The 27,518-nt window shown below is 37.2% G+C and overlaps 1 protein-coding gene across 2 annotated transcripts in view; it reads left to right on the forward strand.

Moving 5' to 3' along the window:
- Tie (Tie-like receptor tyrosine kinase) overlaps positions 1-23,794 on the forward strand; it is a 242,164-nt gene extending 218,370 nt beyond the window's left edge. For both annotated transcript variants that reach the window (XM_065226511.1, XM_065226509.1), the window contains exons 4-7: positions 19,537-21,873; positions 21,938-22,134; positions 22,194-22,578; positions 22,636-23,794. In XM_065226511.1, coding sequence (XP_065082583.1) covers positions 19,537-21,873; positions 21,938-22,134; positions 22,194-22,578; positions 22,636-22,955 — 3,239 coding nt within the window. In that variant the 3' untranslated portion in view covers positions 22,956-23,794. The remainder of the gene's footprint in view (positions 1-19,536; positions 21,874-21,937; positions 22,135-22,193; positions 22,579-22,635) is intronic.
- Positions 23,795-27,518: the final 3,724 nt, after the last annotated feature.

Here is a 27,518-nt window from a genome sequence, read left to right on the forward strand (position 1 = left end):
GTGGGACAGCAATAATAATTTTTAATATCTACTTTTTTCTAATGATAGCCTTTAGCACAAAATGTACTAACATTTACATGTATTAGTATGTATAAGTGAAGATGGTTCCTAGGGAAATTACAGGAGAATTCTGAAGACAATTCCAAAATAATTCTGAGCTGAATTCCAATATTATTCTAAGGATTCTTTGGTTGTTCTGAAGAGTATACGTGAACAATGAGAAACATTTTGACAACTCTGTGAAAATTGTGCAACGATTCAAAAGGAAATTTGAGAAATCTCCACAGAAATCCTATGAAGAGTTCGAACGAAATTTGTAAGATACAGTAAACTCTGTACATTTCTATATTGAAGGGACCAGCGAATTATATAAATGAAATAGAATCTCAAAGGTAAGGATCTACCATTATGCATCATCAATTTGAATAAATTTGTTTAAAATCAGTGTAGCCCCAATCCAGTTTATTTAATAACCCATATTTTATATTTATATGGCCTGTTTAAAAAATCAAATAAACTATATTAACAATATAGTTCTCAATTTGCTTATACATACATAACACAGGAGCCAGAAGCTTGCTCGACACATCACCTAACGTAAAAAAGAAAACGAACATGCATTTGATTACAGTAAAGAGGTGAGTGCTTGGCAAATATTACACATGAAAAACACAATTTTAATACTCAAATAAATAATTTGTGTGCATTGCGTTGGCTTGTAGATATCTATGGGAATACGAAAATAATTGTTTTATCAAGTTTTGTTTCATACCTCTATTATAGATTTTCGTAATGTGTTTAGAACACATAAGTTACCTTTTCTGACGCAAAGTCACACTTGTTGGTCGAAAATCATATCGCCGATAAAACGAATGAGTGGAAGATATTGTTAGTATAATATATTTGTAAAAAAATCCAAAGATTAATGCTGCTTTAGAGGTCGCGCAAATGGGTTGAAGTTTGTTTGGAGATCACTAACGTGCACAGGAATCTTGTAAAGGAGGGGCAATTGTTTGTTTTATGGTGCATTTAATCTGGGGATGGTGAGTACTCCAAAGTGCGTGGGAGATGGTGCTGTCCATCCACCTTCCCTACTGTTCAATTTAGCTAATTTTATTTATTTTTTACTCCGGTGGTGCTTCATCTTCTTCAATGCAAATTGCTTTCAGACAGCCAATGGAAATTGGCAATTTAATCCCAGAGACGATGTAGATGATGATCGGTTCGTCAAATGGTTGTGATAGTAGGTCTTTAACCGAAATGATACATTTGCTGCAATGTTGTTGCCTTGGTGGTTGGATTGAGCTGAAGTCACGTCAGATGGTGGTGATAGTACCGCCAAACCGACATGAATGATCAATAAGACTCGCATTCTTCTTTCGTATGCACAATGCGTCGACAAGTACATGGTTCAAACAGTGCGCATAGCAGTGAACAAACAGTATATTGCTCTTGATAAATCCAATCTTGATCAGTGGTGTTGAGTACTTGGCACTGATGAAGTCTGCAAGTAGTAGACGAAATACGCGTATCTGTCAAAAGTTAAGCAATTATAACGGAATTAAAAGGAAATAAACCAACTCAAAGCTCTTCATAAAAGTATATTGCTGTTTTCGTCCTTGAATTTGGCTTGTACTCCAGCAGTGCTGCCAGCCATTGGGCTGGCACCGTCAAAACATACTGCCATCACCTGCTCCCAAAAAATCTGCATCGCTGTCAGGACCTCAGCTTTAGTATTGAAGATGGTCGTCGCGTCTGTTTTCAACACCCGTCTCACACACACGAATGTTTCCGTCGGTCGATCAATATACCTGATGACAATCGCCAACTCATACATGTCTTGCAATGAGCACTCATACATATAGTTTTCACTGGAAATCCTATGTATGAGTGCACATTGCAAGGTTATTACATGATGTAAGCCATAGTCTGTACGAAGTTTTATATGCTGTTTTAGTTACACTTTACTATTACCGTTGCGAGTACGTTGAACTTGGTCATCAGCAAGAATAGTAGTTGTAATTTTTTTCAAATTTTGACCTAAATGACAAGGCTAATAGGTTCATTAAAAAGGTTTAAAAAATATGTAACGATTGGAACGATTGTTAACGGAATGACGAATTGTGCGAAGGATTGAGCATGTCAACCCTGTCCCAAAGTACCGCCAGTCGGGGTGACAGGAAATGATGCCGAACATTCAACATGTTTTAAAGATGATATAAATGACAATCCCGAATTGATTGCACATAAACAGCTGTAGCTTTTTAACAATGGTAACAAATGACAAAAAAATTTAGAGAAGATTCTTAGACTAATTCTTAGTAAGACAAAAATAGACCAAGGTTCAATGGCAAACTAATACCCACTTTTCAATTAGGGAATCCAAAAGCTGTCTTTAATCTTTGTACAGTTGCGAAAAAGTCCATCTTCAGGTTTTTTTTTCGAAATTTTTAGAACTCTATGAGCTCTTTTGAAATTCGTCTCAGAAGTCCACTGGAATTACGCTAAGAACTCTTCATGATTTTTTCTCAGAACACTTTAGAACTCAAATTCCTTTAGAGTTTCAGATTTTTTTCCCGGAATGAACTAGAAATTATCCTCGGAATTTGCTTGAACTTTTGCGTAAAATCCCTTTGGAATTTTACTGAAAATTTTATTTTCTCGGTATTATTTTCGAAATTATCTTGGAACTATATGCAGGATGCACTAGAAATTATCCGTAGAATTTTCTTTGATTTCTTCCCAGAAATATTTTGGAACTGTCCTAAGAATTCAATATCCTTGAGGTTCTTCTCTGAATATTTAAGAATTTTTTTTTTCTCAGAACACCTTGGAACTAAAATTCCCCTAAACTTTCAGAAGAATTTCCTCTGTATTCTCCAGAAATTCTTCCCAGAATGAGCTTAAAATTATCCTCGGAATTCCCTTGAAATTTTCCTCAGCATTCCTTTGGAATTTCGTTAAAAATTTGATTCTCTCGGTATTCTTTTCGAAATTATCTTGGAAGTATATGCAGGATTCACTAGAAAGTATTCGCAGAATTTTCATGAAATCATCCCCAGAAATCTTTTCTTTTGGAACTGTCCTCCGTATTCAATACCCTTGATGTATTGATGCTCTTCTCGGAAGTCAATTTAAGTTGTCCGTTAATTCACCTAAACGTCGTAGTTTTAGTACCAGAAATGTTCAATATAGCTTGCCCTTCCATTCACCAGAACTGTGCAATTTTTACATCAGGAATTTTCAATTCAGCTTGCTCCTCCATGCAGAAGAATGTTGCAAATCTTACACCAGAAATTTTCAATACAAACTTGCCACCAGAAAATTTTACACCAGAAAATTTCAATTGACCTGAAAGATGCAAATTTTCGACCGTTAATGTTCAATAAAATTTGCTTCTCCAATCTTCTGATTGGAGCAGATTTCCTTTTTCCATTTTCCACCAAACATTTTCAATATAGCTGGCTTCTCGTATCATCAGAATGTTGCAGGTTTTCCACCAAATAAAGTTTGCCCCTATTTTCGGATTGTTTTAAACATAAATTTTCAGTAAAGCAGCTTCCCTCCAATTATCAGAATGATGCATGTGCTACACCAGAAATTATTATTGAAATTTGTTTCTCTATTCAGCAAAATAATGCAAATTCAAAAACAAACAAAAAATCCGAAAAGCTTGCCCATCCGTTCACCAGAACGGTGCAGATTTTCCACCAGAAATTTATTATTTAGCTTAATTTTAAATAAAGCTTGTGCCTTCATTTACCAGGCTAGTGCAAGTTTTCCACCAGAAATTTTCTGTTCATTTCATTAATCAGAGCGATGCAAATATGCACCTGAAATTTTCAATAGAGCATGCTCCTCCATTCACCAGAACGGTGCACCAAAAATTGTCAGTGAAGTTTGTTTCACCATGCACCTTCAGGCTTTGCCTCTTCAATTTTCCACCATACATTTTCAATTAAGCTTGTATTCATCAGAACGATGCAAATTATGCACCAGAAAAATTAATAAATCTTGCTATTATATTCACCACAGTGTTGCAAACTTTCCACCAGAAATTTTCAGATAAATGTGCACCTCCAAATTTTTAGCGCGATCAATTTTAGAACCAGAGTTATTCATTTTGATTAGTTAGATATTTTTACACCAGAAATATTCAATTAAAAGCTTTTTCTTCGAATTTATTTCACGAAGGTGAATTTTTTCAACCTTAAATTTACCCTTTTCTTTTAACCCTCCATGAACAACATTGAAAAAAAAAATTACACCAGGAATGTGGTGCAATTTTTTAACCAAAAAATTTCATTGAAGTTTGTTCCTTCATGCACCTTTGTGGTGCAATTTTGAGGCAATATATTTATTTATAAAAGGTGGGGCAATTGCCCCACCTTGCCCCACCCTGTGCACGCCAATGTTGGAGATCATGTTAGAGTTTTGAATTTTTGCTATTAAATTAGTTTGTAGCATTTACCTTTAAACCGTATATGACGCACCTTACGGCTGTCTTATAGCACTTACAAATTTGTGCTGATTGGTTAATGCGAATGCAATTTCAGTAACCCCTTGAATTTCAAAATTATTTTAACGGTAATATTCGTCTTGTCGTTGAAGCTATAAATAGATTCTGTAAGTGTGATATTGTTGCACCACATTCATTAATATAAGCAATGCATTTTCATGTTTGGATCATAATCTATACATATCTTGAATAAACAATACGGATACATTGAAAAATTACAAAGTAACAGACACATTTTGATGTCCGCGTTTTAACTTGATGTTATAACACAACAATAAATGTTCCATGACAACCAATATGCATAAAAATCTATGATATACCAGCAAATAAGTCGTATATATTGTAAGGTTCCATTTTTTTTTCAAGATATCGAGTGCCAATATTTCTTTTATTAATCAGCAACAAACACCATCAGCTTCTGGAAAATTCAATCGTTTAAAAAAAGTACAATACTGATTGGTTGAATTAAGATGGGTCACACTCGTATAATGCCACTAGAATACCATTAATTCCGATTCCTCCTAGTTGTCTCAAAACATCATCATCTTAAAATCCCATCAACACGCCTGCTGAGCTTCGAATAACGCCTGCCACTTGTCTAAGTGCCTGCCGAGACACGTTTTCACCTCAATCAAAGGCCTCGCCGGTCGTCATCAACGGCACAACGATATCACATTAACAATCAGAGGCGCATCTTCTTATTATTGCTGCGGACCGGAAAAATAACACCGCATCACGATCAATTAGTGCAAGCATCCTTTCTAGAATAGAGCCGAGGCATCCGTCGACAAATGATGCAAAGTTATCTACGATTAAAAAAAAATGCAATTAAATTTAATAATATGGCTCTTCACTTCGCTGATGATCGTTGGCATAAAATATTCATTTGCGCACGAAGAAGATTCTATATAAGTGATAATGTGCCTATTCCCTAGAAGACAGCCTTCCTGCTGTATCATTTTACTGAGAATTTAAACATGAGGTTGACCTACGACGCGGTCAAGGTCAGTTGAACGAATCGCAAGAGTTCGTCCTAAGGAGGTCAGCATTATTCTATTCACAAAAATATCTATTGACCACTCTCATTATCCCACGATTCGATAATAGCTACCTCACGATCGGTCATTTTCGTCATTCTTAATCTGTCAGTCCTTTTCCACCAATCGAAATGTCATTTCGATCGTCTTGCAGACTGTGCAGACAGATTTCTCTGAACGATAGGCAATGCAGTGTCCAAAAGTGGCGTTCATGAACTAGTTTCGGTGGCTGTGTCCCAAAGTCTAACTGTTTTGGAGCGTAATTACGCTCTCGGGTCTGATCGAGAGTCTAATTGATTCCGGTTGCTGTTGTGGTCGTCATCGTTAGGTTGAAGTTCAGTGGTAACAGCAACTTGTCGGGCTTCGTGAGAATCGTGCTAGGGTGCAAGGTGCGGCTGCTGATTGTGCTTTGGACTATCCGACGAGAGGCTGTTGAACGTTTATTTTGATCATGAGCATGCGCAGGTTTAAGGTTTTTGTCTTTTATCTGTATGGATGATTATTTGCTTACGAAGTACTTAAGAAAGAGATTCAATTGTTTTATTAGAATGGAGTTTATTATATTGTACGTACTACAACTGCGTTGATTTAAAATTACAATTTTTAACCTCCAATTCGCCTAGTCAGTTAAGGCATGATATTACCAATCCGGAGGTGGCTTGTTCTATTTTTATTCTATGTAGATAAAAAAAACAAAGATTTTAACTAAAACAAGTTGCTGATCGATTACATCAACAAAAATTGTATGTTTCCCAAACAGTCATTGTTTGACTGCTATTTTAAGTGTACGTCTGATTTTTTTTATCATCAACTTAACATCTGTCTTTTTTAATAAGGGACTGTTCATAAACTACGCAGACGTGTGCATGAAAAACTGTCTACATAGTAATGAACAGCCCCTAACGCTAATATTAACATGAATCGTCATTTGGAACGTAATATTTCGGATTAGTAAAATATTTCAAATGCATCATAAACAAAATACCGAACAAAAAATATCTTAATATTAATCCAGTCACAAAGGTTGTACTGGTTTTTTGAATTGCAAAAAAAAAATTAGAAAAAAGTTTAAAAATCTGTGGATAATTCGAAAAAGAGAAAATTTATTCTGAACTTGTACAGACTTAGTTCTCTTAACTTCATTTAATGATAGAAAATTTATTTTGTCGTTTTCATTGATTCTTTACGTATAATGGTCATGCGAATTTTAACCGACCTGTTCACAGCTAAAAAATACTCCAGTCAAATAAGTGTGTATATTTGTCTCTTTATTTACAAGAATTTCAGCCTGGCTATTTCGTCCCAGGAATTGTTTATTTTTTTTATTATTGTATTTAGCAATGTTCCATACCAAATTGATGTTGAGTTAACAATGCCATTTTTTATTAGATTAGATCTTATTGAATTGCAATTGCGGGACAACATTTTTGAAACATCAATCAAGTGCCAACACTCACGCCACTGATAACTAAAACTTGAACTTCCAGTCCTGTCAAATCAAACACAAACACACACGTCGGAATGGCATTTCATTCACGAACTTGTCCTACCGTTGACAGAGAAACACCAATCACACAACTTACAATCAGGAAGGTGACTACTTACATGAATATCCCGCTCGGAATGTTCTGGCCGTCATCGTACGGTTGATAGTCGTGTTTCCTCCGCTTCATCTCTCTGGAACCGTTCATTGAAAGGGAAAACACAAACAAACAAACCTCGGCACTGCCGCTGCCTGCTCTCTGAAAAACAACAATTGAATCACGATTTCTACGTTTTCAAGCAAGTGAACCTACTACTATCAAGATGTATCGATGGGCCGCTAGAAAATCCACCTCATTGTTCTAGAAACTAATGACAACCAATGATGGCATCAATTCGCTGGCTGCTATTTTTAGGCCGTGATCTCGTGTTGTTAACAAGCTTTTTTTTTCCACAACCGCACCACACCGTTCCGAAATGCAGTGTTTATGTATGCAAACGACTCCGTTTTTCGACTCGCAGGTAATAGGAATGGTTGCTGCAACACGGGTGTCACATAAATTATGAGCATATGCCTCCTTATGCTAACGGAGATCGATGGTGGCTGATACGGAGCTGACGTTCGTTGGTTAGCGGTTGGCGAAGAACAAAAGGCCTGCAGATTGATGGAGCTACCGTTGATACATTGTTGCAGGTTTCATTGACGGTTGTTAGTTTTATGTAGGTTCAAGTTTGGTCAAAGCTGTTGGCAAGACTTTCAAGACAATACTGGTTAGTCGAAAGACTATTACCTTGATGATGCATCAGGTTTTTTTTAGTTTTTTTTTTAATAAGGCAGCGTTACAATGTACAATGGATGTTAAAAATGCATGACTATCGAATAAATAGGAATTAGGAATTTTTGTTTATATTCTGGAATTCCGGATGTTCCATCGCAGCCCCACTTGAGAAACAAAAGAAGCTCTCTATGCAGTTTTGCTACCAAAGCGCTCACATTTTCCTCAAAACGTTTTAAAAACCTTGAAGGTGTTTTGTCCAGGAGAGCTTGAAGTTGAACTTGGCCACGAACTTTGGAAGATACAACTGAAGAGATTGGTGGATAAAATTTAGCTTTTTCTGCTTGTATACGTTTATACGACGAATAGATAGATTTTACCGGTTCTCTGGCCAAATTATAGCTTCGTTTAGTCAACCTTGCGGCCATAAAAATAGCCAATGCTTGCTCGCAGAAAAAGCTGGAACACAATCCTCACAGGTTGTCAAACTGGTGTTTCCCTCGGCTCTTAAACTCATTTTTGCAGCAAAAAGTAGCTCACCTGAACTATTGCTCCTGCGCAGAAGTTCGGTCTTACGGCGTTTGCTACGATCACAACTTTCGTCGAAATCTTTTGCTGGCCATCCTCGCTTGTTGATGATACCGGATGAAGAAGAGGATCCTCGGAAAACTACAACATCTTCGAGCTAGTCATTATTTACTAGCATGAACCGGTCCAATTTGCGTTGACTTTTCCGCCAGTGACGCTGGAATTCACGCCAGAACAGGTTGATTGTAGCTTAAACATCGCAGTTCACCCGATCACGAATGAACTTCTCGATCGACTTCCATTTTTCTGCAGTATCTGATATTTCGTACGTAGATTCCAAGATATCTTTTCTTTTTAAGGAAATTTCTAAATGGTGGAAAATACAAGAGGTAAACAAAACATAACTTCATTGCATAAAACAGAGAGATTTTGTACTCAATCAGTAGCTTTTTCCCATCCAAATAACGTTTACTGGGAAAAGTAGTTAATTGACGTTAACGAACAACAATCCTGTTACTGTGGCAAAAACGGTCAGACAGCTCATCTGACATTTAAAAGCGTAAATCGAAAGTTTATGATATCATACACTGCAGCGGTGCAGTGAAGCGAGGGATTTTAGGGTTCCAGCCACCTCACTCTGGTTTAGGTAAATATAAATATGAATTTTTATACAAAATGTGATACAACTTTTATACTTATATTTTTATACATTTGTACTGAATGTGATTCAATTTTAGTTTTATTTTATGTGGACCCATTTCGCTCAATGCTTATGGGAAAAATATCAAAATTTCTTCCTATCATTTTTTTTTGCATTTTAAACAGAGTAGCAAACACACCATAGGATGATTTGACCAAAAGAAAAGGAGTTTTTTTTTCTTGATCTTTATTTATGAGATTTTTAGCCATAGGCTAGTTCATCTCTAAGGAAAAGGAGGTTGAATATCCGTTTATATTCTATTTAGTTAAACGGTTATAGTTAGTTACAAAATGTTCAATTATATACTTCTGTATAGCTTAACATCCATAAAGTTATAAATGAGTACATTAATTTATTTTTAATATTTATTTTGATTTACCCACGAAGTTGTTTTTGTATTCCTTTAGAAGTCTCTTGATACTTCTCTGAAAGCTTTATTTCAACTTGATTTAGAAATTCCATCCAATTGCAACAGGAAGTGTCATCCGAATTCACCAGATTTTTTTTTCAACTCTCCCTGATTTCTTCTGACTGCCTTCAGGAATTCATTCTAACTAGCTCCGAAAGTTTCTTCTGATTTTCTTTGAATGATTCTCCAGACATTCCACGGAAATTTTTTCAACTTCCTCCAGAAGATGCTTTCAACTTATCCAGAAAGGTTTTTTTTATTTTTCTCCCTGAATTTTGTCTTGACTATTCTCAGAATATTGTTCTGAATATTCATGAAATTTTCACATGCCACTTTTTTCTGTGTTTCTACGAAAGCATACGACTACATCTGAAAAGTTCTTCTGACTTACACCTTAACATTCCTGCATCGTCTCCTGGAATTTTATTCCAGTTTCCCCCAGATGTGCTTCTAGGTTCTTCCAGTTGTTTGATTTTCTCTAATGTATGTTAAACGTTTATATCACAGTGCAATTAACCATTTTATTTTTCCTTTCCAATAGAGAAAAATACATTACTTATTATTATTATTTAGCTTTATTTAGGAGGCTTTCAGCCTTAGGCTGGTTCGCCTCCAAAATACATTACTTGTTGATATATTTATGTATGTACTTGTAAATACTCACTTAATCAGATTCAGAATATGAGTTATGAGGGAGCTTATTGTGTTTGCGAGTCCTCCATTTAGGTTGGATTTATTGATTTAAATCTTTACGTTTTTTTTTCAGCTCTTTGTTGATGGGACATTTTTAATAATTCACTTTTTTCAGCCTTCGTTCAGGAAAAATAAAATTAATGAATGATTACTATTACATGAAAACTGTAAACTGTCCAAATAACCTCGAATTTTGTGACTATTGATTCATTATTAATCATATTAAAATAATTATTAAAAATTACCAATATTTTTAAAAGCATTCTATATTGAGTTAGGCCATTCCATGGTGCATAATAAAGTGTTTGTTTCAATAACAATAAAATATCAAAAGTTGATATCAGTTAAATGTATTGAGGTTAACTAAAATCGTTTGTTTATTTTACATTACTTATTGCATGACTTGTAAATTGTAAATGGTTTACAGAATTTGGATTACAAAGAGAATCAATTGGATATCATCATATATTAGGTCAATGAACATCCAGAATGAGCTGAAAAAACCTGAAATCGTGCTCGACCATCTTCGATTTGGATGATACTTTGCTCATATTTTCAGTATGATAGACCAAGTATTTTCCGCAGGAGAGGACACCCTTTTGACTCAAGGGTAATTTTTGAAAAGGGCCTATGTGTTTTTGCACACATACTTTTAAAAAAAATGTAGTTCGAAAATAGTTGGTTGTAGAAAAAAATTTACTAAGAAGGAGTTGTAGGAAACTAATAAGGCTTTATCAAAAAATATACATAGTTTTTTTTACAAAAAAAAAAAATTAAAAATAAACCTCAAAATTCAAATAACAAAAAAAAAACGAATTTTTGATTTTTTTATATTATTTTTAATAAAAACTTGAATAGAAAACAGAAGTTTTGAAAACAACTCCAGGATGGACAAACTCTTAATAAAAAAGTTTTTCTAAGAGCAACTTTTGAGGCATTTTTGAAACTTTCATTATTTACGTCAAAATGTTCAGTTTGATGTTAGTATATGATTATAAAAATTATTTCTAACGATAGTGCTCATATCGATAAACTTCCTAAATATAACCGTTTTCGAGATATTTCAAATTTACTTTCATCAAAATCAATTTTTTGTAGAAAATAAGCCATTTTCATAAGTTAATCGTGATTCTCCATCAGCATTGATAAGTTTAGCAAGATACATATATATTTACCTTCAATTTGTCCTTTGACGACTGAACTATCAGACAACCCGTTTAGAATTTACAGGGGAAATGAAAACACTATTATTTTAAATATAGAAACCAACACAAGTTATGTTTTCATTATCAAGCGTAGTTTCATCCTATTTAAGTTGTTAATATTGATGTACCTATCCATCTTATTATTTTAGGTACATTATAATGTCTTCCATGGTATTTTTCATTAAAAAAAGAGCTTCTCTGTTAGAGTAGCTTAAATACCAAAACAATATTTATACCTGAATATCCAAATGGTACCTACGTTTGTATATAAGCATGACCATCCTTTTGAAAACAGACATCACTAAAAAAATCTTTTTGAGTGAACAAGTATAATTTGAATATGGAATTCAAGAAGGTCGAGTGTTGCAAGCCGCTTCCGAATAAACGGTGTTCGTCAAAGCTTCGTAAATTATCCGAAAATTTGATTGAAAAACATAAGTTCCTAGAGCGGAAATTTAATTTGGATACATCTCTATCAATCTGTGATACGTGTCGCTTGAATTTAAATAGAATCGAACCATGTGCTGAAAATCTGGAACTAGAAGTGCAACCGTCAGTCATGGACATCGCGGAGCCGCAGCCATCTACATCTTGACATGGCCTCGAAAATTTAATTACCATCAACTACGTCAATAACAACAGCATCATCTCAGGATAGTGGAGAGCAACAATTTTCCAGGGCGCATAATATTGAGCTATTCAACAAGGGCATAGCTGGTATCAACGTATCGCCAATATCGACAAAAAAAAATTCCAGAATGTTAACTATCCCCGGAGAAAGTATATGGACATTACCAATGGCATTAAGAAACGCATCTTCGGTTTTCAAGCGGAAGCAGATTATCTGGAGCAACTAAAATTGAAAGCTGCGGAACACAATGAGATGATCGGACAACTGAAGGAGAGATTTGCTGATCCAGGTTCATCGAGAGACGATCAAATAAGGATTTTGACAATTTTGCCGAAATCTTGGTCATCGCAAACGGTAATGGACGAGTTTGAAACAAATAAATACATTGTATTGCAAGCTCGATGCTTGACAAACGGGAAAGGAGTATTGGCCACCCCCAACGAAAGGTTAGGACACGGTTTGGATCCCGAAATTAAAAACGAGGTATTGCAGTTCTTCGAAAGCGACCAGATAAGCAGAGCCACGCCAGGAATAAACGATTACGTTTCAGTGAAGAAGGAAGGTAAGAAGATTCATTTTCAAAAGCGACTTTTAGTTTGTACATTGCGAGAAGCTTTTATTAAATTTCAAGAAGTTAGTAAAAATAGCATTGGATTTAGTTCATTTGCAGCACTAAAACCAAACCATTGCAAATTACTTGGTAGTTCAGGTTCTCACAATATTTGTGTTTGTACCATCCATGAAAATATTAATTTAATGCTTCATTGTCTTAGAAAATATTCATTCGAAAAAGATTTCAACCATTATTTTGAAGAAATATTATGCAGCTCATCATCCAGAACTAAACATTGTTATCTCCGTGAATGCGAACGTTGTCCAGGTCTCTCAGATTTTGAAAGAAGTTTTTCAGAAAAATTCGAGGAACAGGGTATGTCTGAAATATGTTTTGAACAATGGGTTTCAACTGATCGATGTAGTTTAGAGAAACTTGTAAAACCAGTAGATGGATTTGTTCCTTATTTTTGCGAAAAGTTGGAAAAACTGGTATCCCATGATTATATTAAAACTCAGCAGTCTAGTTTCTTGAGAAATACAAAAAATACTCTTAAAAATGGAGAAGTTGTCATAATTTGTGATTTTTCCGAAAATTATTCATTTGTTCTTCAAGATGCTGCCCAAAGTAGTAACTGGAATAATCAACAAGCAACTATTCATCCTTTTTGCATTTATTATTCAGAATCAGGTATAATTAAAAATTTAAGTTAGATCGTAATCTCTGAAGTTTTAAAACACGATACAATTGCGGTGCAAGTATTTATTTCAAATTTACTGACCTTTTTGCAAACAAAAATTCAAGTAAAAAAAGCGATGTTTATGTCTGATGGAGCTGCATCCCAATATAAAAATTGCAAAAATGTTGCAAGTCTTTGTAAATTTAAAACGAAGTACAATATTGATGTTGAATGGTACTTTTTTGCAACTTCGCATGGCAAGGGACCATGTGACGCGATTGGTGGCACATTAAAACGAATGGCAAGGAACGCAAGTGTGGCTGTAGAACACGAACATCCAATCACAAGTGCAGCAGAGTTATATGCATGGGCTAACCAGACGAGTAATGATTATTTAACAAAAATGTCACAAAAGGAATACGAACAGGGGGCTGCAGAATGGAAAAGCATTTTTGAAAAGGCCAAAACGATCCCAGGTACAAGAAAATATCACTGCATTGTTCCGATTTCCGAAAACAAAACATCAGCGAAACTATTTTCGAATGACGAAGAACGCACCATTCATAACATATAAAAACATGCCAATCAAAAGTTCATCAAATAAAAATATATCCAACGAAAAGGTTTATGCACAAATTATTGTTATTAAAGACCATCGAAAGTAATAAATGTAAGATGCAAATAAAAACGCATGGGTATTTCATTTATTTATCTTATTTATCTTATAAGTTGAAAACCAATTTTCCAATAGTCTATTGGTGCAAGGGTAAGTTGAAGGTAAGTACATGCATATCTTGCAAAACTTATCATATTTGATGGACAATCACATATAATTTATGAAAAGGGCATATTTTCTACCAAAAAATTGATTATGGTGAAAGTAAATTTGAAATATTTCGAAAACTGTTACATATAGGAGGTTTATCGATATGAGCATTATCGTTTGAAATGATTTTTATAATTATGTACTGACATCAAACTGAGCATTTTGCCGTAAATAATGAAAGTTTCAAAAATGCCTCAAAAGTTGCTCTTAGAAAAACTTTTGTATTAAAAGTTTGTCCATCCTGGAGTTGTTTTCAAAACTTCTGTTTTCTATTCAAGTTTTTATTAAAAAAATTAAAAAAAAAATCAAAAATATGTTTTTTTTGTTATTTGAATTTTGAGGTTAATTTTTAATTTTTTTTTGTAAAAAACAAAAAAAATTCCGTGTATATTTTTTTTTATAAAGCCTTATTAGTTTTCTACAACTCCTTCTTAGAAATTTTTTTTTCTTCAACCAACTGTTTTCGAACTACATTTTTTTTAAAAGTATGTGTGCAAAAACACATAGGCCCTTTTCAAAAATTACCCTTGAGTCAAAAGGGTCTCCTCTCCTGCGGAAAATACTTGGTCTATCATACTGAAAATATGTGCCAAGTATCATCCAGATTCAAGATAGTCAAGTTTGGTGACTGACCGAGTTTTGCTATTTCAAAAATTATTCATGGATCCTTGTTTTTATAACTCTTGTATGCTCAAATAACCTCGTTTATTTAGCAAATTGATTCTTTACGTAAATTGTGGATTCATTCAATAGGCAAAACTGAGTTTAATCATATCATGCAATTAAAATATTTATATATTGCATGAGTTTAAATAAATTGAGTGAGAAGATCGAGGTTGCTTGTATTTTATTATATTTTATTAATTATATATCGATGTGATGGATCTGGAATTTTGACGTCTGTGTTTTAAGGAGATACCTGCGATGGGTCAAAGAAAGTCTACGAGGAGGCCGGTTGCTGTTGATGCAGCTCCAAATGTTTATTTGGGTGCGATCATTCCTTTTTATTTATTTATACAGTAGCCCCTCCCTATCGTTAGGACATCAATTCAGCTTATCGTTTACCAAAACGAACCCTGCTGCAAACCCTACCCTCTTATCAAACATCCCAGTGATTCCTCGTGGAAATGCAGAGGATTTCTCGGCTTTCATCAAAGCGAGTGTCACGTCAACACATTCCTACCCATTCCTTTCTAGACCTGCGTTCGGGCGCTGGTATTGCCTAGTTTGAGATTACAAGTTTTTACACATTGAGGATGATTGCTAGTCAAAAGCATCGTCTATTGGTTCTTTGTGTAATTACAGCTGATCTGGAAATAACAGAGTAGCAACTGTGGGCGGTCAATCATGCTCATGCTCATGCTCAATAGATGTCATTGTTTAGAATACCAAATCTAAATCCCGCTAATCTGTACTACGAAAATCGTAAAGGCTTTTTGCATGAAAATTAAATAAAAGCCGATTCTGACAATATTTTTACTGTTTCCAAAAAAATTAGATCGCGAGTACAAATATGTATCCACTGTTTAGTGAAGTTTTGATAAACTCTTAGCCCTTGGCTAAATGCTCTCAGTAGTTGACACATCAAAACTGCTTGTAATCAATTTGAACATGTCCAACGATATTTATGCAATTCCTGCTTCACACCAATCTATTCCCCCACACTTCAATTCCATCACTTTGTAACACAGATCAGGAATCTCTTCGTAGACAGCATTACACCATCATCGCAGGTCCACAATTATACAGCAATTGCGGTCAACAGATCACATCTTCACACTAGTCATCGTCATCGTTGTCGTCGTCGTCGTCGCCATCGCTATCTTCCGACACCAATGCAATGTTGCACCTATTCCCCATCTATGAAAGCACAGCTTCCTCGTCACTTAGGGTAGGTGCTGTTATGCAAAAACTCCCCAAAGGCAGTGTCGTGTGCACACCATAATCAAGCGGAGATAAAACTTAGATTTTTCGCATTGTTCCTCGCGGGGTGCGTGTTTGCGCCGGTGCCAACCGCCGATAGTCGGGAGAAAAACATTGAATTTCCTACACACGTACCAACGCAATGCGCGTCTTATTATGTAACACCATCTCTTGCAGACTGACGACGACGACGACGGTGGCGACGATAGGAGACATCAGGATCAACAAGAGTATGAGGAAGTCACACACGGCCGGTCGTGAAGATCGCTGAAAGCCACTTTTGGTTATCTTTTCCCGCATACTGTTAGAGTTGTTCAACTCCGCACTCTGCATATTAATGGTCGGCAAACTGAGCAAGATCCGAAGGGGTGGCGAGAGGGTGTCGTGTCAATAACTGACTCAGACTAGATAGCAGACCAAAGCACCCCCCTCGGAGGCGGTTGTCATACTTCCTAGTGGGATTGCAGTTTGGTGCACCGCTCGCTTACAAACGGTCGATCCGATCCAATTTTCGTGCTCAATGGATATACATGAACCTAAGTGTCTAAATGGATGTCGATTTTTATCAATTTAGGTATAGGCTCAACGCGGGGTTCTGATGTGACAAATGGTATTACCGTGATACTATTTAGGAATAACTTGTTTCGAGATCGATCGCGTGGTTATAAAGAACAGGATTGTACCTATAACAACAATGTGTCGCTTGAGTCGTAAAATTCCGATTCGAAACGTATTTGTTATGACCATATTGCCTCGAGGCCTCGGTAAGCTACTTCCTCTAGCTATGACACGGGAAGTTTTCACTCTTTTTACATCAGATCAAGCTGATATGATTAGCTTCTTGTATCAATTTTCTTCTACCGGTCGGTGGCACTAATTTAGGATAATTTCATAAATTATGTTATCGAATAGATTGATTGATGCTTTCTTCACCACAGCTGGGCAGCTGATGAAGGCAATTTGCAATTTTTTTTATGTCCGATGGAGATTGAATCAAACGAGTCAACTTGTGTTAAAAGCCGAATGTGCTTATTTAGCCACGGAACAACGGGTGGGTAGACGCAGCATAGTTCCTGCTCAGTTGTTGTCGCTTGGTAAACTGCTAGCTGACATGTTAATTGAAGGTTTAATGGCAAAAGCTGCTACCGGAATATACTGGAAGGTAATTGTGTGCATAACGGAAATATCGATTGACGAAGAGTAGTATGAAGGGCTGTCAGTTTATTTCACGCATTATAAATTGGTCCTTGGAATAATGCATTTGTTGAATTCCATCAGCGCGCGGTTTTCTAATAATAACAAGGGATTTGAGCTGTCAACACATTTTCAGCGTAGGTTTTTTGCTTTGGAAATGAAAGTATTGACTTCAAATTTTAAACTTTATTATGAATAATGTAATAATTACACTTTACTGAAATCTTCGATTAGTTGGACAACTTTTGAATGCTTTCTGATCAAGCTGCAGTCTTTAAGAAATGTTTTGAATATTTCCTGCTGGGAGGATTTCAGAAAGTATATCCTGTAATTTAGGCAACGTTCCCTGAAGTTTTACAAAATTCCCTCAACTTTTACAAAGTTTCCTGGAGTTATACGAAATTCCATATATTTTACAACCTCTCTTAATTCTACGAAGAGCTGAACATCTTTGAACTTCTGGACTGACCCTCATCATCTACAAATATTCAAGAAAATCTGGAAAGTTCCTTGAAAATTAATGAAGTTCATTGAACTTTTTTGAAGCAGATCTCTGACAAACTGCTTCGAAGATCCCTAAACTGAAACGAGGATCTCTGAAGTTCTTAGAAGTTTTCTGATTTTTAGATCTTCGAGATCTAGCTACGAAATTTGCATACAATCTATAATGTTTCTGTACTTCTGCCATTCTTGTTGATTTTCCGTATGCAATTTCTTGAACATGAAGGTCTCCAAATAGTTATAAGGTTCCCTGAAATTAAATAATGTGTTCATAATTTCTGCGATGATCACCAAACTTAAATTAAGTTCCCACTTCTACGTAGTTTTATGAACTTTTCCAAAGTTCCCTGAGTTTCAACGATTTTTTTCTGAAGCTCTATGAAGTTCCCAAAAGTTTTCATAATTTTTAGGATGTTCCATTGCATTGATTTCATTCCAATTTGTAGAGCCTTCAGTCATCTTATTTGGCTATCGATTAAATATCGATAAAATATAAATTCATAAAAATCGTTGTTTGTGGTCTAATTTTTTAAATCAATATGAAAAAGTAACATCGATCCTGCTTGACGAAATTCCGGTGTGTAAAAAAAATGTCCCAACATTCTGAGGGGTTGGGGGAGCCTTTGCACCCCAGCTACACCAAAAAGGCCTTGAAAACTCTAGAAATGGGCTTGAATCGCAACTCGAGCTAAAATTGCCTGAATGGTCTAAAACAATCAAACTAGTATCAAAATATGTTAAAACCCTGTAATTTTAAGATGTGGGTGAAAGACAGAATGCCAGCTAACCACCAAGTTCGTAGGCCAAGTTGAGCCACCAGAAGCAGTTTTGCATTTTCAACAATAAACGAATATTTCGCAACCCTTTATCAGAACTAACGGTACATATGGAATGATAAATAAATTTGGAAGCCATCTATAATTATAACATTCCGTTTGGTGCTAAACTACGCTAGATGAAGAAAGACTAAGTACGGGTTGTGCTTAATAGGCCAGGAATGGGGTAGTAAACCCTATATGATCAATAATAAAATGGTGAATTCTCCTGAAAAAAATGATTTTAGTGGCTGTTAGCCGCAGCTTGCGCCTCAGAAATCCTACTGTGATGCAACAATGTATGTCATTGTCATACTTTGCATAAGCAATGTATTTGAAATTGCTTCAACAACACTCATTTTGCACAATCAACCACCTAGCGGTACCACTTGCTGCTTCTTATTTCCATCAGTATCAACAGCCATGATTAGCACCTGCTCGTATAAATTGCAATAACATTATCGACTCCATTAACAACGAAACCCAGACGCGCATAATATTTCGCACCATCATTCAGATAAATCATATCTTAACCTTCTTCCGAGTTCAATTCCTCATACATACGACCTAGAACCTTATTCTCCGTCACTTCACAAATATAAAGAATATATTCGTCTAATCATCCACCGGTCATCAACTCCGGTTTGCGCCGAGTCGAGTCAAGATGATGACTTTGAACATTCCGTCGAATGACCCTTCCCTTCTAGGATATTAAATCGATTACACTACAAACAACCGTTGCAAAAGCGATCCGACAGGTGTTGTTGAAAAATGATTCCCTTGATTGCTACCGTGCAGCGCAATCACACGGCTTCGGCTTCGTTGACACACGACTTAATCAACCGTGAAAGAAACATAACCTCCTTGCATGTGCCGTGGGGTACGACTACAACCAACGGCGGGCGGAGAAGATTTTGATCAATTGTATGCAAAGTACAATAGGGTAGTCAGGCAATCACAGTAGGCGACTCTGATGAAGCAATGAAATTTTGATGCATTCGTCACTTTCAATGTCCACTTGGATGGAAACTAATTGTTCTTTTTGTGTCTCGTTTTTAATTTCAGAATCCACCACCTACTCGGCTCCGACGAAACGTCGCAATGTCAACCGGGACAATAAGCTGATGTCGGTGTTGCAAGCTCGACGAACGGCACTGTCCAGGGATCGTTGGCAGAAGGAGTACCATCCGTCGTCCTCTTTGAAGCTTCATCGGCACACAAATCCGGCCGTGAATTTAGTTGAGGATAGTAGCACTCCGGAGTCGAATTTGATCATACCACCGGAGTCACGGATTGCTGGAGTGGACGAGTTTCTTGATACGGACGAATCGATCCATGGGATGTACGTGGTGAATCCGAGAACCGGGAAAATTGCTCTGCAGCATACGGGACCGCAGATCAAGTTGGCTAAGGAGACTAATAACTTTGTAGTGCAGCATAGCAATAAGACCGAGGAGAGCACGAAGCTTACATCAACGAAGCCTTTCCCCGGAAGGAGTTCGTATTACGATGGTAGGGGTAAACGGACTCGTGATCGGAAGACGTTTCCGACTTCTACGGAAAGGGCAGTAGACGACAGTGAATTGGTGCCGTATCAATTCTTTGGACAGAAACTGGTGCCTTCCAGAAAGACCGAGGATTCTAGGAATCAGGTTGTTCTTACAAAGGGTACACGATTGAATAAGCTAAAGGAGGATTCGTTGGAGATGCTGGAAATGTCAGCTCCAAAACCTTCAACGGAGAAGAACAAATTCTGGCAAACACGATTGGCGTATCAGACGAGGAACGTTGTGGCGTTCAATAACTACCTGAGGCGGAACAAGGATGGAATCTACGGAGTAACCCCTGTGCCTGCGACGTCTACAACGACATCATCCACAGAGAACTCGGTCCACTCGGATTCACTGACAAACTCAATGATTGCGTTGAGCAATCTTTCCGAAGGCCCAGTAGATCCGAAGCAAGTGTTCTCCAGAAGTGCCAACTTTACAACGTCAAGTAGGAGCGAGCGAATCGTGCAGAGTACAACCGCAAACAGCACGACTACAGATTCCAGCAAAACGACAACGGAAATTCCAGCGAATCACAAACCAGACGACGAGCTGCCGGGACTTTTCAGCCCGACCGGACTCGCCGAGATCTCTAAACTGATCATCAACTATCCGGATGATGCCACACCGGAAGATCTGTACCACGCGAATAGCTATCAACCAGTGGCGGACACGGTTCAAGGTCCTACCACAACCGAAAAATTGTATCCAGTTCCTGAAACGACACAAACGATCGTAGAAGACTACGAAACTCCTAGAAATATGGTTTCCATTCCAGATATCAATCACATTTTCCAGAATCTTTCGACTAGAAGTACGACAACAACGACTACAGAGATGCCAATACCTGTTAAGAGGGCGTCTCTTGCAGAGACCGAGGCCAAAGTTAGTACAGAACAGTACGTGCCGGTAACGGTTACGCTGTCTACGACCAGCACGACCGTGTCCACACCGGAGCTGACCACAACCCCCACCACCGAGCCATCGACTTCGAGTAGTACTTCGACGGAGTCTACCACCACCACAACTACTACCACCACCAGTACTACTACACCTCGTCCCACAACACCATCGACCTATCGAACACCCGTGGAAGTCTTCACCGAACCGATCACCGAAGTCTACCCGGAGGTCATCTACGAGGAGCCAGACTACTCCAATTCCACCGACTCCGGATTCAACCCGATTCTATCGCACGTGTTTCCAAAACTGACCAAAAACCCCTTGCCCTCACGCCCACCAACGTTAATGGATTTTTCTGTCACGTTCAGTTCTCCACCTCCATTGACGCATGACGCAAGTCAACCAGCTCTGGCTGGAACCAAAAAACCGACGATCGCATTCGAAGGAGTCTTGCTGCAGCACAACAGTGACGTGGTGATCGAGATGCGCAAAATGAACACGGCCACATTCATCTTGGCTGGACTTGGGATGCTGCCGATCGTGATCATCATTCTGTACGTGATCAAAGCAGCCGTTTGTAAGCGAGAAAACAAGGTCTCACATGACTTGGAACGGTACATCCCGGATGGTCAGCCACCGATCAGTCCGGTTGTTAGGTTGGAGCAATCGGACACGTCCAGCGTGGCAGATGAATCGATCATTACGGATCGGGACTTTAATCGAAAGAATTTGAGGTTCAAGAGTTTGTTAGGGGAGGGGAACTTTGGACAGGTTTGGAAAGCGGAGGCAGATGATCTGGCTGGACATTTTGGATCAACCAGAATTGTGGCAGTCAAGACGGAGCGGAGTGACAATGGAAATGGGGAATTGAAGACGGAAGCGGATATCATGCGAAAGTTAGGATCGCATCCAAATGTGGTGACGCTGCTGGGGGCCTGTTTGGAGCAAGGTTTGATGTTTGGGGATGATTGATGATTTAAGACGGCGAAATTGATCAATTTTCATGATTTCAGAACCACAACTGCTGATAATGGAGTACGCCATGCGAGGCCGGTTATTATCGCTGCTGAGGGCAGCACGAGGTGCTGTCAATGGATTGACGCCGACGATGCATGGTAATCGGACACCGATCATGCCACTATCGCCAAGGAGGCTAACGGGATTTGCTCACGATATTGCACGGGGAATGGAGTATATTGCCGATAAGAAGGTTTGGTTGTTATAAAGTGTTTGAACATGGCTGGCAACTCAATTAAAATCATATTTCAGATCGTTCATCGGGATCTGGCAGCGCGCAACGTCCTGCTGGATCATAACGGAATCTGCAAGATCTGTGATTTTGGCATGTCGATCGATCTGGAGAAGATCAAGTCATCGCAGGCGCACATCCGGGTGCCTCGATCACATCATAGTGAGTCAAGATTCAAGTTCGATCTGAGTGCTCGATCATTCGGCATAGGAAGGCATCACAGCCACGGACACCATGAGGGATTGGGAAGGCACGGCAATCATGGCGGCCGTGGGCACGATACCAAGAGCCGTCCAGCACTGCCGATCCGGTGGATGGCACCGGAAGCGTTGCAGTATCACATCTTCTCTCGTGAGACGGACGTTTGGGCCTTTGGCATTGTACTGTGGGAAATTGCTACTTTAGGTTACAGTCTTAAATGCTCGTGACTTTCTGAACCTAAACGATCTTTTATTTTTTTAGGATGCACTCCATATCCAAGTTTGTCCGGTCGGGAGGTAGTTCGAAGTGTTCCGAACGGAGCTCGACCGGAGATTCCTCCAGACTGCCGTCCGGAGCTGTACGATCTGATGCAACGAACTTGGCGGAAGGATCCTAGACAGAGGCCATCCTTCTCCGAGTCTCGAAATTGCCTAGCGAGGACACTTTGCCAGTGGCAGCTGGAGGAAACGGACACCTCCAACACGTCGGAATACTTGGACGTCAGTGGTTTCAGTGAAGATCTGGAGCAGGGAATGGTCTACTTCAACCGACGGATTTCCGAGTTCGAGTGTGAAATCTAGGAAAAGTGCCCTAAAATCCCAGCGTAGTATTACTCGTGTTACTTTCAGATCCCCGCCCCCTTTTATACCTTACACTTGGATTAATTTATTCCCAAGACACAAACCTTTGAATTGTATCGCTTTGTCGCGACTTGTTGTTGGCTTGCAATTTCCATCTATCGTTTTCCTGGCGAAAACCAGCTGGAAATGTTTCATCATTCGGAATGGATCCGCGTTTGTGTTTTACCTACTCTCAAATGTCATTGGCAATCTTACTTCCCTATTGTAAATATACATTTTTCCTCCCTCTTTGAGTGAGTGTGCGTTTGCAAAATATTCACTCACACACACACACACACACACACACACGCACATACATTTACCAAGCAACATGGGAAAATAGCAAATTTTCACCGATTTCTCGCGAATAACGCGAGACATCGAATATTTAACGTTTTGTGAATAGACATACATACATACATTCATCACGAAATATTGTTTTATTTGGAGTTTTCGGTAAGGATTCGAATCAATTCGGAAAGCAGTGATAAACGCGCATATAAGTTATAATTCATAAGCACAAGTGAAATGCTTTATAGAAACAGACGGAGACTCGAGAGAGAAAGATAGTAGAGCGAGATAGAAGGATGATATATGAAAAATAATTTCATGCAAGAAATTTGTAAATTTTTAATTCATCACGATCACAAAAACAAAGGAAGGAACCACGCGAGGGTTTCTCGATTCCATGTGAATGCATCATGCAAAAATGATTTTATTATTATTTTTATTGATAGTTATTTTTGTTTTTTTTTTGTTAATTCTTAGACTCGAATCAGGAAGAAGCACGTTCTTCTCTGAATAAAGAAATTGTGAAAACCTTAAGTAATAAACGCATTTATTGTATCCGAAATTGTCCACATAACCATGAAAACAAACTATCGTGCTGCATGGGATATATGTTGAGCTGATGTGTTGTTTAATGAAACATTTAAATGTAGGATCACATGATTATATCGAGTTAATACGGTCGTTGAATTCCACCTAAATTTTAGTTTTTTTTTTACTCAAATTCACAAAAACGCAGATCCCTCATAGATTGAATTAATTCCCGAGCAAAGCTGAAAATCAAATTGGAATCAAAATTTGCTGTTATGATGAAACTTATTTTGAATGCTAGAGTTGATCTCATCTGTGAACCAAGATGAGACGGTTAAACAGCAAAAATGAAAGCACTTATTCAAACGAAAAACTAATCCTGCATTCAATGAAATCAATTTAGTAACTGTTTTTGCATTCATCATATTTAAATGGTTAGCATCCATGCTTCTCACGCTGAAAGACTTGAGTTCAAATCTCACCCCGGACAAGTCACGAATGGCCCAAAATGTGTTAAACAAAATAAATAAACAATAATCGTTAGTTCAACAACATATATGTGTGTGTATTCAATCTAACCCCTCTGGCCGGCTGGTATTATGGAAGAAATTTGCTTACAACACTTCTTGATGTATTAACTTAAAGCAAGTTTAGTCCGGGAGTTAGAAAGCGATAGCTCTACTGCAAATTCAGCAACCTGGTAATTCACGTCCATTCCGAGGTTACTTTCACATACAATAAGCCCCGTGTCTAAACACTACCGTTATCATATGAATCATGGTTGGACCTATTTAGGCCGGTTGCACACGACGTCAACATTCATGTCGTATTTTTTTTATGAATTTAACATTTAATTATAAAAAATGCGTGATTAGGGGAAAGATCTACCTTTCTTGTTTCTAATAATAACATAAAAAATTAAATATTATGAACAAATGATTTTATAAAACGTTTTTATTAGGCAAAGAATTATGATGTTGGTTGGACCTAAAAAATGATGATGGTTGGACCTATTTTTGCAAATGCTAGTTTAGCCCATATTTGTTCAAAAACTTTGTTTAGAGCTTATTGGTATCATGAAAAAAACCCTTCCTTTACAGTTTTTATGAATTTGCTATTTAAAAAAAATCAAGAAATTTGAGTTTAACCTCGTTTTTAAAATAGTTCACTTTCCACGCATTAGCTATTCATCATGGCTCATTTTCTCGGAAATCATTGACCCGATTTGGAAAATTTTTAACGTCAAACTATAGGTATTGTGGTCCCATTGAAAGCTATCGAATATTTTTGTAATCGGTAAACTGGTTCTGGAGATATGGCCGGAATAAGTTCCAGGGTATATGGAACATGGACCTAATTTTGACATGGCAGTAATAAAACCTATCATGCGACACTTCACATTACTTCCAAATTCGATAACAAGATCAATAACAAAATTGAGTGTCTTGGACCACATTGGCCACTTCCGGGCATGTTCTGGGTGCCCCCGGGGAATTTAGGGGCTTAAAATGACCGTATATCAGAACTTAATTCCGGTTATATAGTTCTTTTTCTCCTAGGAGTTTTTTTTTCAGTTAGCAATTTTTAGTTTGTTAACATTTTATTTCAAGTTAATTCACTCACAGAAGGTGTATGAGAAGTGCTTAATGTAAATTCATATTAACAGATTGTTTCGGCGCTTTCGTGGTAGTTCGGAAATCGGTGGTTACCCTTTCAGCCAACCTGACGATGGAATTACTCCTTCAAATTTACGCCCAACTAGTGACGCAAGGTCTTTAGCAGCTTCCAAGATCTTTTTGGTCGTCTTGGGACTGCCAGAAGCAGCGCACATACAAACCCAATCCGCTAGCTTGTTCTCCAAATCAACACTCAACACTATTTCCCTTCCATTTCTTGCCGTGGCTTCCCTTAATTTTTGCGTGAAGTGTCGTTGTTGGAATATTGTACCTTTTCTGTGCCTGATACGCGGTAAGTGATTTATTTCTTACTAAAAGAACAGCCTCTTGAAGATTTTCTAATGGCGTATTCCAGCGTATATATATTTATAAATGGCGTACTAACGTGTTGTTTACACCTTAAAGCAGTATTTTACTGCATGAAAATAAAAATAAATGTAAAAATATTCCTTTTTTGTATGTTTGAAAGTAAGGCATAATGACGAGCTAATGCGTGGAAAGTGAACTGTTTTGAAAACACATTGAAACTCAATTGTTTTGAAGTTTTTTCAATAAAACACACATGCAAATTGAAGAAAAAGAGTTTTTTTATGATAGTACAGTGATCTTTGAAAAAAAAAAAAAAAAAAAAAATTAGTGAAGATTGACTAAACTAGCGATTGAAAAAATAAATCCAACCATCATCAGTTTTTGGACAGGTCCAACCAGAATCAATTACCCTAATGCAAACACACTCGAAATGTGATGTTTCGAAATCTGGCGCGTATTTAGTAATATTTGGAAATATGTAAATAATTAGCTGGATCTCACCAAATTCTGCCTACGAAAGTGCACCGGTTTGTTTACTCGCTGCAGTCGAAAAAATCTTCCGCGTTGTTTTCACAACCGTACACAACATTTTGAATCACATGCGAAGTTTTTCATTTGCACTGATTTTTTGCCTAACACCTCATTCGCGTGCATCCTCCGGGAGGCAGAACGCCAGCACAAAGAAATGAAAAAAAGAAAATACCCGGTTAAACTCTTTTTGAGATGGAAGCAAATCACCAAAAACAAGCGAAAAGAAAAACCGACCAGCAACACAGCTATTCGAAACAAATTATTGTCCCAGAGTTTTCACGTTAATTACAATATCACTAAAAGCTTATTCAAACGTGATAGATTTTAATTTACGCTTATCCACACGTGAAAGCTAATATTTTTTGACATAGTACAATTAAAAAATATGCGAGAAATAGATGAAATCAGCGAAAACAAAACCAACCATTCGCGGGCAGAGCCTACTGCGTTCTCGTTAGTTCAACGACATATGAACTTAAATTAAATTTTCAACAAGACTTTAACAGCAGAAGTTAGGTTGCTCTATTTAAAAAAAATGACTGCATAGTAAAAGTACAATATGTTATCAGACAAGATAATTGAAATAAAAATGAGTTTTCATTATGATAAGAACTGCAAACTTTAATATCGATTTCCTTTAATTTTGTTAACTGACTATTCTCGGGTTTTCCTTCGATTTTCCTCAAATCTCTGCGTGGTTATCAGGAAAATCGAGAATAATTTTAATCATTCCACGAGTATATTCATAGACTGATTAATATTTTTTCTTTATATTCGAGCAGATTTCCAAGGAAAATCTACTCAGTTTATATGTTACCTGAATTTTTGAGAATTTGAGTAGACGGATCTATAAAAACATTTAATACAGTAGAGTCCTTTTAAAAGGGGCCGTATGGTTGTGTTCGATCAGACTATTGTGAAATATTTACACCAGTATTTTAACATAACGATTCCAAATAGAACGCGTAGCTTGAGAATTCCACTGAATTAAATTTTAACGTTATTTTAAGTGTTTGGTAATATGCTGGGAAACTAAATTGTAGGGAAGTATATTCAAACCTTTTTGGATCATCGTACCAAGGTTGTAAATACTCATTTCGGCTTAAAAAATGTTTTTTTTTTAATTATGAAATAATTAGATGCCATGATCATATTTTGAATTGGTTGGATACAAGAAGAGGTTGCAAAG

This window comes from Ochlerotatus camptorhynchus, unplaced genomic scaffold (genome assembly GCF_037179485.1).
Source record: "Ochlerotatus camptorhynchus isolate MF236.1 unplaced genomic scaffold, CSIRO-AGI_Acam_v1.1 ptg000253l, whole genome shotgun sequence".
Lineage (NCBI taxonomy): Eukaryota > Metazoa > Arthropoda > Insecta > Diptera > Culicidae > Ochlerotatus > Ochlerotatus camptorhynchus.